The sequence below is a fragment of the Musa acuminata genome, chromosome BXJ3-3, assembly GCF_036884655.1.
Source record: "Musa acuminata AAA Group cultivar baxijiao chromosome BXJ3-3, Cavendish_Baxijiao_AAA, whole genome shotgun sequence".
Lineage (NCBI taxonomy): Eukaryota > Viridiplantae > Streptophyta > Magnoliopsida > Zingiberales > Musaceae > Musa > Musa acuminata.
The window spans coordinates 33,258,169-33,274,118 of NC_088351.1; the positions used below are offsets into that span (position 1 = coordinate 33,258,169).

Genomic DNA, 15,950 nt, shown 5'->3' on the forward strand with positions numbered 1-15,950 from the left:
TTTATAACTTAATAAATAACAAGGACTAATAACAAATAAGGAGGTATATTTACCTATAATTTCTCATATATACTTAGATAAGAAATATCAAATGTAGCTCATAAAAACAGTAAGAGAAAGAGAAGGATAGTGATAGAATGGAGTAGGAGAATGAGAGGCAAGTCTCCCTTTAGTTCCAAAGAAGCACAAAAGCCACACCTCACACCCACTTTGAACCCATTTTGAATCAGAGCAAAAGAATTCTTGGAAATCTTCATATTTACTATCTTTATTATGATGAATATAAAAAATTTCTTTTTCACTATATCCTAATTAATAATATTTTTTTTATGTATTCTTCTATCATTTTATAGTTCGGTCTTCGTGAACCCCGCTCGGTCCATCGAGGAATAGAGGAAAGCTTCTCCGTCGCGAGACGGACATGGCGTCCGCCTTCGAGTGGGATCGGCTCCCCCACGACCTCCAACGCTCTATCCTTCTCCGCCTTCCCATCTCCACGCTCCTCCTCTGCAAGTCCCTCTCGCGAGCCTTCCTCGACACCATCGGCTCCCCCACGTTCCTCGACGCCTACTCCTCCCTCCGCCGCGGGCGTCGCTCCCGCCACCGCGACGACCTGTTCCTCCTCCTCTTCGCCGACTGCAGTCGCCACGGCCTGGCCGCTGCTTACCTCCCCTCCCGCGCCTGCTGGCTTCCCCTCCCCCTCCCCCCTTTGCTTAACCACATCCACGCCTCCGACGGCAGCCTCGTCGTCGCCGCCACCGGGAAGAACTCTGGCGAAGATGTCGTCTGCGATATCTTTTCCCGTACCGTAATCCCGATCCTTCCCCGGATGCCCCATTCCTACATCCTCTCTCTGATTGACGACGAGGCCTCGTCCGATTTCAGGATCGTGGCCGTCGGCAGCCAGAAGCCCGTTGGGAACGCCCTTAATGCCGTCTACGTTTCCTCCCAGGTTTACGATTCCCGTTCTGGCCGATGGCAGCCCAAGGGGCAACTGCCGGGGCACTACGCCATGCTCGGCAACGCGGTTTTCCTGGATGGCTTGTTGTTCGTTCTCGGCCGCCTCCCTGATCATCTACTCACATTCGATCTGGACAGCGGGGAATGGAACGTCGTAGATGTGGCTCTGCCGCCTCCTGTGTTTTGCTTGCATTTGTTGGTATTCGAGGGGAGGCTGTTCTTGGTTGGAGGTCTGGAAGAGGACGTGGTAATTGCGAGAATTGGAATTTGGGAGCTCGATTTAACTAAATCGGAGAAGGAATGGCGACTCTTCTGCTTTATGCCCGATGATTATTTTCAGGAATTCAGCGTCAATGAGCTTGTTCATTTTCAGACCATCGACCGATTTGGGATTGTTTGCTTTTGCAACACCAGAGAGTCTGTTGTTTTAGTGTGTGATCTATCATCAAAAACATGGTGGTGGCCGCCCGCATTTGGGGTGATTCCTAAGCGCAGAAGATCTTGGCTCGGGCATGCTTTGGATCTACCTATGGGATTGCTGAAGTGATTAATAGAAGGTAAAATAAAGTATAAGTGTTCTAGTTGATCAGTCTTGGTATGTCATTATGCAAATACAGGGCAATCTTTTATTTATCGTGGAAAGCTTTTATAAACTTGAAGCCTATTTCATGTGTATTTTGATTCTGCTATGCTTAAACCAGATGACTAGTTTCATTCCCATATATGTTGTTTAGTGCAATTTGAAGAAGCATCTTATTGTTCTTTTCATCCATCACTCTTTAGATTTTTACTAATTGATAGCATAATTAGCGGATTGATGGAACAAAAATGGGCAATAGGGTTATTTGTATCTTGCTTTAAGGCCAAGCTGGCCACTTTAGGCTTTCTACACTTCCTTCTTTATCACATATCCTCTCCTCTGCCCCATTAAAAATTAACCTTGTGAACTCTACTCCCTTGTCGTAGACCAATAGGTTAATTGTAGCCACCAGCCCACTTACAAATAAAAAGCTTTACCTTGGAAGCACTCAAAGCTGTATACACAAATGTCATTTTCAATGGATATGTCTTCTTTGATCATTTTGATCTCTGTGCAATGCATCAACCAGACTTATAAGAAAGCACATTCAAATTTATTAGATAAGCAACAGCATACAAACTCAAATATGACATATGAAAGAAGCTTGGCTACATTTTCATCTTCAGGCCTTGCATCTTCATCCTCCTCAAAAATATTCTGCTTTACGTTGAACTACAAATTGTGCCAAATCATGACGATTATGTGTACAACATGAAACCATAACTGAAATGTGGTAATATGTTATTTTTGTCATTCTCTTGGTTGAACAGCTTTGAGGAAACTAAATAGTGTGATTCGCATAGAGGAAACTGTGTCAGTCTTGACTTTGTCGATCTGACTAATAGGAAATCCACTTGAGGATTCTGTTAGTTTCTTAAGAATCAATAGTTGAATGACAAGGTGCTTGTGTCATGATTCAGCCATCATTTTCAAGGAACTGTTTTTTTATTGCTTAAATTATTTAACAGTTATGCTTGTGATATCCACTTTGGTTATTGAGAGATTTGACCACAGTCCATGATCTGTATTGTCTTTAGATTGGACAGTGCTAGCTGTCCAAGTGCTTGCAGAGGTTAGGAAAGGCACAGGGAATAAGTAACAAAAACTATATAGCATGTATAAATTTTTTTTGCTTAATTATCCAGTAATTTTAGACCTACCAAGAATCATGCATGATTTATACTGTTTATCTTATTTAATACATGTAAGTTTAACAAATACCTATCAATATGTAAGTTGCACTTTGTTCTTCCTTTTTCTCTTACTCAATGATCCCGTTTATCTGTAAGATATTTATGAGGAACAACTACTTTTACTAATCTCCATGAGCACAATACTAAGTCCATTATTTTTATTCAGTCAGAGATTAAGCCAAATTGCTGATGAAATTTGAGACAAACAACCTGGATGACTTGATCCACCCCTGTTTATTGACCTTGCAAAATAGCAAGTTGTTTTACCCTAGACCAATGTCACGAACGGTCGTCACGCACCCGCAACAACTTCGTTCAACGAACCGTTCGTCGTTTTTGCATATATGTACAGATGCTTGGCAGCATGTTTTGCTTCGGTTTTATGTGTTTTTGCTTGTAAAAACATAAGTTCGAACAGGTTGTAACGCTACAGTGTGACCGCTCGTCGCGCTGGGCAAAACAACCCCAAAATGGCTCCGTTTTTACGTGTCATGGCTTGTTTTCTACAGACCGTTGCTGCACGCGAAATGTCATCCATCTCAGCACCTTCGAACTACTCGGGTGGCACCATGGGGGATAGAGCTTCGGTATAGTGTCGAGCGTTGAACAATCTTTACAAGTTCTCACGTTAACTTGATAGGAACTTACCTTCGCCCCCGACACCCGGTGAGCAGTTGTTTGTGAACTTACAACTGTTCGTTCAACCTTCTAAAGTCCTTGTTTTCCTTCTTCCTCTTTTTTCTCTCATGCACGCAAGGTGCTCGCTGAATTGCTTGTAAAGCTTTCCTCTTTGCGAGATGTCGAGACTTGTCTGTCGCTTGTTTTCGAACTAATCAACTTTCTCTTTTACAGGTTCTTTGGGATCTGAGTAAGGTTGCAAATTGGCTGACCCTTTGCGGATCCATATCGTAAGGATGCTTCACGACTTAGGCAACTCAAGCTAAGTCCGTGACTATGCTGCAAGGGTGCCTCACGACTTAGGCAATTCCAGCTAAGTCCGTGACACCAAGCTGTAATTATCATAAAGATTTCAGAATTGTTTTTCTTTTGTAGCAAACCCTTTGAGTGGTATGAGTTAAACCAGCTGCTAAGCTATTCTACTTGTTGCCTGGCTGAGATGTGTTTAAAAGAATATACTCATTAAAGGTTGTATATTATTGTTCTCAACTACAGCTTTTATTTACAAGTAAAACTTCTCTTCGAGTTTCCAAGGTAGTATTAATAATTTAAAATTTCCATTATTTCCTATGAAAAATGACATTTTTGGACTGCTCATTGTTCTCTTTCTCTATATTGTTTCCCTGCTATCTTCCTGAAGTTTAAATTTAGTCTCTGCTGTTGTAGGATCAATGTAACAAGAAATGTAGGATCACATTTAGTATACATAAAGGTTTCATAAGTTGAACATTCCAAGTCTTTGGAAAGTTTGACTTATTTATATTTAGGTAATTACAAGTTGTATTTCCAATTTGCCATGAGAAGTGCCACAACTTCATTGCATCAACTTAGATAAATAAAAAACATTAAAAAATCTTCAAGAGCAATATTTGTACCTTGACATTAAAGAGGTCAAGTGTTTCTCGTTTTAGCCTTACCAGCAGCCTTAAGTCTAATGTTCTTGGAACATGAAATTGAACTTGTAACACTGCCTGCGAGAATATTTCCATATTGAATTTTCATGTAATGCAGTTCTTCCTTTTTTAATTTTGGGTCAGAACATCTTCGATGCATTGCAGGATATCTAGGGGTTAAAGGTGTTCTATTTGTTTTCCTCTTGTATTTGTTAGTTTTCTTTCAATAACTATGCATAAGTGCAACTAGAATCAGAGCCTGGAAATGTCATGTGTTTAGAAATAAATTCCCATGAGATCAGTCCATTCAGGTTTCCTACTTTGTTTCATAACTAAAGCATCAAATTCACATGCCAAGTAGAATTTTTGCTAAATATCATTTTAGATATGGCTTGAGCAGGTTAATCCTTGTTGATATGCTTTTAAAGTGCTTATTGTCTGATCTGACATTATTCATGGGATCATTCCCTAATCTTTTTTTTTCGTTCTCATCATTTTAGTCTACTTCTTCTGCTCCAAAGCCATGTTCCTCTTTGTACATTACCTGGGTCCATTCTCTCATTCATTATTAATAAAACCGTATTTGCTTTTTGACTTAATCGCTGCTTTCATTATTATTTTATTTTCAGCCCCAAAAGTTTAGCCATCCGATTTACATGTTTTCATGTCACATATATTTCAGGGTACATATGGTCAGAATTCAAGCATTTTTCTTTCTGCCATTGAGGTGTGCTGACAATGCTCAAAGTTGGTGCAGAGGAACAGAGTGGAATTTGTAGAGGGGATGGTGAAATGTTCACTTGCTGCAATCACCATATGAAAAGCTACTTGTGGCTTGATTTCCAGCAACTAAATGGCATTTATTTCCACAAAACTGAGGAATATTCTTACATAGCAATGAACAAGTTTAGTGTGATACTAATTCAGATCCAGATTGAGTTTTATATATGGTACCTACTCTCTGGGTTTATTTTCAGATATGTCAAGTTTTGCCTGGGTAGACATCCAGGATTGATCCAATTAGATCAATGTTTCCCTCTGTCTCTGATAGGAGCAATTTAGTGTTCATATAGGCATCTAATCGTATGGACTCACTCGTCGGTTTTAAGAGGAAGCATCCTCCTTCAAGGTTGTTCAATGCGATGCCTCATGGCCTTCTACTTCAACATACAAGTTCGAAGTTACTTATTTTCTGGTTTGCTTGAAGTGCTGCTGCTATTTGCAACCTCTCTTTTGTCCGTGTAATCCTTTCTCTTGTTCATAGTATGGGTTGGTCAAAACAACTTGCTCTCAAGAATTGAGTTGCAATAAGTGAACATGAAAGCATGATTTGAGGCTCTGAAATATTACAAACTTAAACATTGTAAGCAGATTTATCTATCTAAAATAATTCTGTTAGATTACTCGATGTAAATTGTGTTAAGTTGCTGAACCCCCACAAAATTATATTCCCCCCTAAGATTCACTTGAATAAACTAAATTTGAAATATTTATATGTTGAGGAGCTTGAGAGGAAAACGCATGTGTTTCTAATGTTGAAAATTGTCTCTCATACTTTCCCATTATTGTTGTTTATACATACATACATACATGTATGTATGTATATATATATATACATATATATACATTTATATATATACATATATATATACATATACATATATATATACATACATATATATATATACATATATATATATATGTATATATATATATATATACATATATATATATATATACATACATATATATATATATATACATACATATATATATATATATACATATATATATATATATACATATATATATATAAACCCTTAGAGTGTTAATATTTTATATAATATTCTCTCAAGTATCATGTAGTTTTAATTGGTAAAGATTATATTAATGAAATATTATATCTTAACATACTGAGCTTGAATAAGAGGATTAATTATAAATTATTTCTTATAATTATTTATTTTAGTATTTCGATCTTTATACTTTAAAATTTATATTGAAATATTTTTATTTATGAAAGTGTAATATTTAATCCTATTGTTTCAATTTTTTTAATTTTTTAATAAAATTAGCTTTTAATCTCGGGATCTTAATATTTTACTTAAGTATAGAGATTTTAATATAACATATTTGAAAGGATATGCATCGATTTGTAAAGATAAGCAATTAGAAGGATATGCATCGATTTCTTACTTAAGTGGTCCTTGTCTCTGCTTTTGGAGTGGGCTTCGCGAATCGTCTATTGGTTTCTCTTTTGGCTTCGCCATTTTCCCCACTGCCGTCGTTTCCCCGTTTCACTCCATTACCGCCGCCGAGATCACCAACCGTTCACCGCATCGGGATCTCGCGTCCTCCGTCCTAACGCTAGGTTCTCTCTCTCTCTCTCTCTCTCTCTCTCGGATTTAGGCAAACCGATGGTTGTGCGTAGCAAGTCTATCGTGCAGATCTGGACTAACCTGGATCTGTTTCGAGAAAGGAAATCTCGTTTCTTCTTTTTTTCTTTCTTGATTTTCTAGGAATTGGTCGTTGGAGTAATCATTTCATCTCTGTTTCTCTCTATTGCTTAGAAGCAGACAGTACAATGGAAGATCTGAAAGCAGCACTGAACGAGCACGTTGATCTCGTATCCGAACTCTTGGAGAAGTTCTCCGCCGAACTCCGCAGCGGATTCGGCCCTGCCGTGGACAACTTTGTAGGTTTCTTCCACGCAATTGATTGGAAGGTGCGCCCTTTTAGCGTAAAAATCCTCATTTTTAGCTGAGTTGATCTCAGACACCTTATTGCTTTGCCTTTATTTTTTTTTCAATTAGGTTGTTGGGAGAAATCTTCACTAGGGCATTGGATTTTGAGTTTTTCTTACTTCGTGCTTTAAGGGCTTGGTGCGTGCTGTTGGAACGTGCTCGAAAATTTTGCAGCGTGGTAGAATTTAATTGAACGTATTGCATGATTTCAACTTATTAGGGTTATAGGAAACGTAAAATTGGGACAGGGGAATACTCATCTGAGATCAACTTCAATTGTAAAGTAGAAAAAGAAGGATGAGAAAGTAAATGTAGTTCTGGACAGTCTACGGTTGACAATTCTGTATTTAATGCATCTTTGGACAGTTTGAGAGGATTTTATGTTAAGAGTGGGCAGGGTGGTGAGACCTGGACATGGCAAGCCAAAATATTGGTTCGGAGGTTATTTAAAATGAGAGAACAGTGACTTTAATCATCCAGTCACGTTGATCATGAGATTTGACAAATTAAGCATGACTGTATGATCTTGCTAAATATTTTATATTATATTGAACCTTTTTGCGGTGACATTTGATGGAATTAAATGCGTTTGGAGTTGGAGTAGCTGCAAATTTGGTTTGGGTTGATTAATTCAGTGAACCTTTTACAAGAACTGAAAGGAGAATTTTAAATTTCTAATTGCAAAATTAGAGTTTGCAGAAACTGCACGGAATAAATTATCAGAACATCTCCAACTTAATAGAAACAGAATGAATTCCATTGAGAAATTGAAGGTTTTGCTTTACATGCTTGCCCAAAAAATTTTCATACTCTGAGCTAGATAAGTATGCCTTAAAGATTATTTATTTAATTTTGTTTCAATATTCAAGAGTTACATATGGTGTAAGTCGTACTTGGAATTGATTGTAAGGTGCCTAAGCTCTTTCTTTTCTCTTTTTTTGGGTTGTTGGATACTCTATGGTAGTCAAAAAGATGTCAATGATTTCTGATTTGCAAAATATTCCTTGCTAAAGGAGGATGCTTGTGTAAAGTTTTGTGGTAGATGAAAAATGCTTCTCATCTTTTAGTAAGAGTGGTAGTTATATCAAGGTATATATTTATTTTCATTAGGACTGATAGTTGCATCATATATGTTGAGTACAGTTTTTCATGGCAGTTGGCATTTATTTTGGACAAGTTTATTCTCAGGAGATATTGTAGTGGATTTTTTTTTTGTCTCCAGCAAAAGATGCCCTAAATGATTATTTGAATTTGTCATATTGTCAAATTTATGGTTTCAAAATACCAACAGTATACAAACCATACCAACTTTTCCACCTCAGTTCTAAGATATACTGAAATATTGGTGTACTAGTGATGGAGAATCATCTAGGTTTATAAACGATTTTAGAAGATTTTATTCTAGGCAAAGAAATCAGAAAAAACCATCAATTAGCTGACCTAGAAACTCTAAGAGTTGTGTGGAAAAATGAAGAGTCTTTTGGTCTTTCTAGATGCTAATCTTGAGACTCTACTCTTATATTAAGTCTACTCTTGTATTAAGTGCACTTTTTTTCTTTTCAATCGTAATAAGTTGTTTTAAAGCTATTTAGGTCTCTTAGAAGTCACATTCCAGGTTTCTAACAGGCATATAAGTTCCGTAGGAGATTACTCTTGGGAATCATTGCCTTCATTGATTGTACTAAGACTCTTTAACTCCCTATAAACAGTGGAGCTTATCAATGGATGAAACAGTTCAGATTTGAATGAGAATAATTGCATCTTCTCTCTTTTGGTCTCTTACTCTCCTCTCAAATCTCACTCTTCTCTTCTCTCTATTCCTCTCTTGCTCTATCTCTATTTCTCTACCGTGTTCTACATCAACTAATCATAATAATCAATACCGACATTACATAATTTTTTATAATTTGTATCAGTGTGCTAGTCGTTACATACCAGTTTGATAAAATATGGTGTACCAATATATCAAACTTTGGCCAGATCTAGGAGATCTCCCATCCTTTTTAAATTGGATAGTTTTTGTCAGAATGCATTGCACTTTTGACTGCCGTCAGAATTTGAATTGCTTGACTTTCCATTTTCTAAATGCTTATTAAGTCCATGGAGAACTCCAGGCGTCTTTCTTTATCAGACTAATGGAGCTAAGGCGTAGTGATATTGTGACCTTAGTAAGAGTTGCTTGCACACTGTTTTAGATCAATAGTATGGAGGATGACACAATTGGAAAAAAAAAATCAATACAGTAGCTTTGAAGATATTATAGATAGCATAATCATGTATTTGAAATATTGGTCCCATTATAGGTAGACCTACCTGTACCGCCCGGTATAATAAACAACTAATACTCGACATTACGGTCTGATACTTCTCCATGGTTGGACCGGTAAACCTTCAGCACTATTAGCAAATATATATTAAGAATGATGGTGAGGAAAACAACTGGCACGAAGTTGTAATGACAATAAAGAAATTTCAGTGTTTTGGGTTGGTTATAGGATATTTCATTTATATACATTACCATTAGAAGCATATTTCTTTTTACAAAGGATATTGTCTTATTGATGCTACTTCATATCCTTTATCCTGGGCCCAAACACTAAGCACCTGAGTATATTTGCTTGACAAAGTTTGAAAAAATTTCATTGTTGAGAATATATGCATATATTTTTGAAGGTGTTGTAGAAGATTCTGAACTTGTTTGCAATTGATAGAACAAAGTTACCGTATTAGAAGCATCTGCTTGTGCCTACACTTCCCTGTTTGTTTTTTTACTTTTTTGCATGCACTAGCATATGCACCAAGATCTTTTATTTCTAAGTGTCAGTGGAAAAGGATGGTGAGAGTTAAAGTGAGAGAGGAGAGGGGTGGAGGCAGCAAAAATTTTTGGGCAATTACAAAAATAACGTGTCTATCTTTGAATGAGAAGTGATTTGCTAGATCTGAGAATGCTATGCCACTCATTATCTTTTTGCTAATGTTCTGTTGAAATATATAAGTTGATTACTTAATTACCCAAATTCTGATTTTGTATATTTGAACCGAGTATGTGGAGCATTACATCTATTTGATTGTCTTGCAATTTGAATATTTTTGTATAATAGTTTATGCTACTTATGTGATGCAAAATGAATATGTTTTGAAGATGATATTGCCGTCATGCAATGTAACATATAAACTGTATTTTTTATTAAATATGCTAAGTTGAAAATGATTCTGGATCCTACCTTTGGATGTCCATTGTGACAATAAGGATGTCTATTATTTTATCTGACTGTTGAAATTAAATGATCTTATTTCTTATCTCCACACTACTTGATTTACTGGTATTCATCTCTCCAATTTAAAATGTATTTTTATTTTGTTTGCCCTTAATATTGCCTTAAGAAATGCCATTTGTCTTATAATTTCCTTTGTGATTGTCTTCCCTTTTTTTTTTTTTGTGACTTGCAGGAACCTTGGTTGATATGCTTATTAACTTTTCACTTTTTTTTGCTGGTGACAACTATGTTATCAAGGAAAAATGTGAACTTTCAACTGTGCTTATCTCTTCTATCATGTAAGTTTGTCTATTCTTCTTTATAGAATTAGCACTAGTAGTTTGTTTTTGAGTCATTCAAATTGCAGAATTCTGTGTCATCGCTTATGCTGCAATTAAGCTTTGATTAGTTTGTGACTTGTTTTCTAATTTTGTTTATGCTGCTTTATTCCGAAAGAAACAAGAGAAAAACACTTTTTGGTCTAGGTATTGAACCACTATGGAACCCAGTCCTCAATTTTGGATGAATAAAAGTCCTCTAATAGTTGAAAGGCTTTTCACCCTGTCACTGTTTGTATGATCTCAACATGTCACCAGAATGGTGTCGTGGATAAAATGATGCTTAAGCTTTGTCATGAGTTTTTTTGTGCTTCTCAACAAAGTGAGAATGATTTTGAGCATCCATTCTGAATGTTAACCGCAAGTGAATTCAAAGCACCTTTTTTTATTTCTATATCTCCTCATCTAATTATTATTATTTTTCTCCAGTTTCTGGTGTCTACTTTGCTGAGAGGATAAACAGTTTCCTGGGGGAGAACTGGAAGAGCTTTTCAAGCCAGAACTATTTTGATCCCCATGGTCTCTTTATCTCAGTTCTCTGGTCTGGCCCACTTCTCATCATAACTATCTTAATCGTGGTTAGTTGCCATGCCTCCCCCTATTGTACTTGCAACTATCTTTTCTTTTGTGTTGTTAAGCTCAGACTTCCCCATTCTATCATTTCAGGTAAACACTCTCTTCACGCTTTGCCATCTCATGGTGAAATGGAAAAAAGCAGAACTGAGACATCGGGCTCGGCTTGCGCGTGACAAACAGGAATAGCATGTATTCCTCTTTGTTCTGAGAAACTCATTTATGACCTTCTACATAAGTTAGCAAAGCCTGGAACCATAAATCCTTCATTCATATTCAAACTTAGAGGGCTTTTGGAGACTATTTTCTAGCGGCATGTTAGACTTCATTAACTGGAATTAACTAGAGGTAGCTTAGAAATTTGAGATCCCTAGTGATAAACTTAGACTAAACAGTCCTCTCTTACACTTTTCCGACAAGATTATTTCTGGGTTGCAATGGCAAGGAATTGACTGGTTAAGCAATCTGATGTTCTAGACTCTGCTAGCTGATCTTGAATGTGATCATAGTATATGCCTTTATGTAGACCTAATGGATGTTTCTGCAGTATGTGTAGATGTACAGTTCAATAGATGATGTTTAGAGCATCATCTGATATGGAATGGGACGTGTGGTATTCCGATCCGATAGCTTACTTGTCCCAACAGCTTATCATAATGCATATAAGGTAAAACTGGGTGGTACCGTAATGTCTTAATAGGGACTACCGTTTGGTACAATACCTATATGGTCAGATTTGCTCAGTATAGGTACTGTACCATTCGATACAGGATAGTAAATGTTCTATACTAGTTGATTGTCTTTTGTTTTCAGTATTTTTTTTTGTATTTTTTTAAATTCAATGTGGCATTGGATCGGTATGGCATCGGTCCATGGCCTGATCGATAAGGACATGAAGGTTTAGAGAGAGGGAGATCAATGGCTGCGTGAACATGGGATCTTCTTCACCTTCGTAGTAATCTGCCTGCTTCGCATGTCCTGTTCCAGGAGTACGTGTACTGTTTTAATTTATATGATATACGGACCATACTACGGTGGTTATTCTGATGAGTTGGTCCCACGATTTGTGATGATGTCAATTTTGAATGTCAAATTTATCGTAACATTCTGACCCAAGACAACTTACTCATTAAGTTAAATTATCAAAATCATAAAGTTCTGAATATTTAAGTTTGAGTTAGTGGTTGCCTTAGTTTTAGTTTTATTCATAAATAATTTAATTTTATATATATATATATATATATATATATATATATATATATATATGATAACGTTTGGAATCATGCTCGAAAGATGTACGGAAATAATATTTTTTTTTTGTGACCATCAATAAAAGTGGAGTCATCATCTGAGTAAAGATGCATTTGATTGATGAGTATCTCGATATTGTAAAATGCAAAAGGATTCGGATAGAGGTTTGTAAATCATTTTAAAATAAGTTACAATAGGTAAGAGAAGATATAATAAAAAAAAAGACAAAAGCCGAAGAAGAAATCATAGGGCTACACAAGAACTAGATTATGACGACTACGAGGGTCGTGGTAATGAAATTAACCTATATCTCAGAGTTGGTATTCGTGCATCATTATAGTATCAATATATTTACGATGAAGTAATGATGCATCGCCGGAGGTCGGTCAACGTAAGACAGCCAACTACCCATTCTCAGTTAACTCGAACTAGTAGCATGAGACGGTGGAATCTGTGATTTTATGAGAGGATTTGGTAGGAGATCCGTACCATATATTATTGATATTGATCCGCAAGTTTATCCTTCACAAACAACGAAATAGACACGGATTGACAATACATATATAAAAAAAAGAAGCGGGATATTGAAAAGACAATTGTAAAATGGTTTAACTTCTACGAGATTCCAATAAACACAACTCAACTCAAGTTCTATATTATCATAACATAGTCTTTTTTATTAAAAAATCTAGCATGGGGATCCAATCTCTAACACCGAGCGAGAGCCACGGTATATATTTAGATGAGGAGATGACATAATTGAAGGATTGCATGAAATCCTTCAAGAGGTTATGGGACAAATATGAGGTGACATTGATGTGTGACAGTTAGACAATGTCAACAAGAATGAGTATCATTAATTTTTTTGTCTATTACAATAGATAGGTGGTGTTTCATAAGTCAATTAATACTTCCGACAAGATTCAATATACAAATTATATTGAAAACTTAATTGATACTATAGTAGAGGAGATCAAATTACAATATATTGTTTAGATACTCATCGAGCCAATTTTAAGGTCAGTTTACAATTGATAGAAAAAAGAAAAATATTGTTTTAGACTCCATGTGTAGCTCATTATATGGATCTAATGCTGAAAGATATTAGCGAGCAATCATCAATAAGTGTGTAGCTCGAGCACAATCGATTACAAAGTTTATATATAATTATCATTTGGTCTACTCTTTAACGAAAAGTATATAAATGGTGAGATCTCAAGTGATTTGCTATAAACTTCATTACCTTAAAACTAAGATAGTAAAAGAGATAGGGCCTCAAAACAATGGGCATCTCACAAGAATGGCTCGAATCTAGGTATTTGAGATCGAGCAAAGGAAAGAAGATGGAAAAAATCATTCTTTTTTCTAGATTTTGAGAGATTGTGAATAAAATTATAAAATGTGTGGAACCACTTTACCTTATCCTTCGTAGGTCGATATTGACAAATATCCATAAATGCTTATCTCATACATATATTAATTATAGTAAGAGTAAAGGTCAAGAAATATTAATATCAATGAACTATGATTAGATTTATTATTAGCACTAATAAATGTTAACATCGATTCTTGTCAAGCACTATTAATGTAAACGATACTATTATGGATGGCTAATTATCTCGAGAAACAATTGGTTCATTCTCCAACATTGTAGTTATATTGTGTCGTTACAATATAAATCATGATGAGAAAAAGTTACACAATATTAATTATAAATTATGTTTGATATTAATTATTTATTATGCTAATAAAGTCTTATTTATATTTTTTTACGAGTAGTGACCAGAGGGAATGCACCAAATTTATTGGTTACAGTCTATGTACTTTTGTATACGATATCTAGTGATTCTGAACATAATTGATCAACATTGTATTCATTCATCTATAATAGACTATCGTATAGATGATTGAAGAAACATATATATCCACTATAACATACGACTAAGGTTACAATGAGTCGAGCTGGACAAGGAGCTAAAGGAAACAGAGATTGATCCCCATCAACCTTTAATTTTATAACGAAGAAAGCTGATATTAAAGTGGGTCGAAGCAATAGAGAACCAAGAGGATTCTCTACTTGATAAGGTGGGAGAACCTCAATGTCCTTCGTGTTTTATCACTTAGGCAATAGAAAAAGAGGAAGCACATCCCTAATAGGAGAAAAATCCCTCTTAGTTAGAACGTGGTGGAAGGAGCTAAACAAAATCGAGTCAAACTGTTCTTAAAACTAAAAACACCTAATTGTCATAGTCCTCTGCCTAGGGTACAAAGGCAAAGGCAAAGAAGAAGATAGTAGTATCAATTACACTATTGGAAAGAATAAGTCGGGCGACGAGACCCCTCCACAATCACATTTAATAACTTACTCAGTCCAGAGACATGACAGCTACGTGGATAGCAATGCCTCGACCGATGATTGCAACGACGCCAAGAGCCGATAGTCCTATCTACATAATTTGAAGGTGGTGCATGAATCGAGGAGCAATATCTTACATATGCCACCCAAGATCCAAATCATGGAGTTCGACGAAGTACTAATCAAGTTTATGCATAGAAGATGGAGGGGAAGCTAATAGATGATTTTGAGCAAATATAACAGAGCCTACACAATATAGATATAAAGTGAAACTCATTGTATTCACAATTATTGTATTATAGATAATCTTACGACTAATAACAATATAGTGATAGTTGATTATACTTCTCTAAGCAACAGTACGATAATCGATCTTACGATATTTAGTAGATTAGTAACCAAAGTAGAAGTTATAATATTTAGTATACTCCACACCAATATATATCATATTCATCATTGCTTCGAGAGCAATCTTGAACACGTGGTTCACGATAATAAACCTATGACTATCCACATTGATGCACCAATGATAAACGGTGTATCAGTATACTATGTCGTGAAATCAATTTCATGATTGGATCCAACAAACATATATAGATACATATGATCGAGAGCCCCGATCCATTGCTCGTGGAGTTACGTCGTTTTATTTGGTGGTAGAACGAAGTATATTTATCGATTGATTACTTAATTCATTTGAATATTAAGATTTAAATCATATAAAAAATAATTTAATAATTTAATTTTTTAAGATAATTCAATATTAATGAAAGAATGATTGAGAACATACCATAAAACTACTCCTCAAAACCCAAAAAAATATAAAATTATATTTTTTAATTTATATTATTTTTACTAAAATTATACTAAAATTATATTTATTTTTAACTTAAAAAATTCTATTCTAACTTTGTTTTATTTTTTAAATATTTTTATAGATCTATTAGCTATTTTGGATGTACCATCCGTGTGCCCCATCGTACCATTGGTATCCTCAATACAGGACTCATTATATTGGTACGAACCAAAATTATAAACCTTGATCGTAACAAGTATAAAAGAGTTATGTCGTGTCTTCCTCACCATATAGAGCATGCAAAACACGTATGACAAAAGCAACAAAGAAC

General features: G+C 35.6%; 2 protein-coding genes across 6 annotated transcripts; both read left to right on the forward strand.

Annotated features, from left to right (window-relative positions):
* The first annotated feature begins 346 nt into the window (after positions 1–346).
* Positions 347–5,282, forward strand: LOC135633111 (F-box/kelch-repeat protein At5g15710-like). Of its 4 annotated transcripts, XR_010494898.1 has the most exons (4): positions 347–1,517; positions 3,243–3,399; positions 3,586–3,801; positions 4,987–5,282. XR_010494898.1 is itself a non-coding variant. In XM_065142216.1 (2 exons), the coding sequence occupies exon 1, from the start codon at positions 422–424 to the stop codon at positions 1,505–1,507; it is 1,086 nt and encodes a 361-aa protein (XP_064998288.1). In that variant the 5' UTR covers positions 347–421; the 3' UTR covers positions 1,508–1,517; positions 3,586–5,282. The 4 variants fall into 4 exon arrangements, 2 of the variants coding, with proteins under 2 accessions (XP_064998288.1, XP_064998289.1); XR_010494897.1 differs by having other exon boundaries at positions 3,586–5,282; XM_065142216.1 differs by lacking the exon at positions 3,243–3,399 and having other exon boundaries at positions 3,586–5,282.
* Positions 5,283–6,516: 1,234 nt separating this feature from the next.
* On the forward strand, positions 6,517–11,519 carry LOC135632701 (uncharacterized). 2 transcript variants are annotated; one of them, XM_065141403.1, is made up of 5 exons: positions 6,517–6,675; positions 6,875–7,029; positions 10,499–10,604; positions 11,073–11,221; positions 11,310–11,519. In XM_065141403.1, the coding sequence occupies exons 2-5, from the start codon at positions 6,889–6,891 to the stop codon at positions 11,403–11,405; spliced, it is 492 nt and encodes a 163-aa protein (XP_064997475.1). In that variant the 5' UTR covers positions 6,517–6,675; positions 6,875–6,888; the 3' UTR covers positions 11,406–11,519. The 2 variants fall into 2 exon arrangements, with proteins under 2 accessions (XP_064997475.1, XP_064997474.1); XM_065141402.1 differs by having other exon boundaries at positions 6,543–6,675; positions 6,881–7,029.
* The last annotated feature ends 4,431 nt before the right edge of the window (positions 11,520–15,950 follow it).

Excerpts from the sequence above, each read along its gene's own strand:
- LOC135633111 (XM_065142216.1), top strand. The coding sequence starts at position 422 with ATGGCGTCCGCCTTCGAGTGGGATCGGCTCCCCCACGACCTCCAACGC.
- LOC135632701 (XM_065141403.1), top strand. The coding sequence starts at position 6,889 with ATGGAAGATCTGAAAGCAGCACTGAACGAGCACGTTGATCTCGTATCC. Across the intron at positions 7,030-10,498 it reads TCCACGCAATTGATTGGAAG|GAACCTTGGTTGATATGCTT; the intron begins GTGCGCCCTTTT and ends TGTGACTTGCAG. Across the intron at positions 10,605-11,072 it reads GTGCTTATCTCTTCTATCAT|TTTCTGGTGTCTACTTTGCT; the intron begins GTAAGTTTGTCT and ends ATTTTTCTCCAG.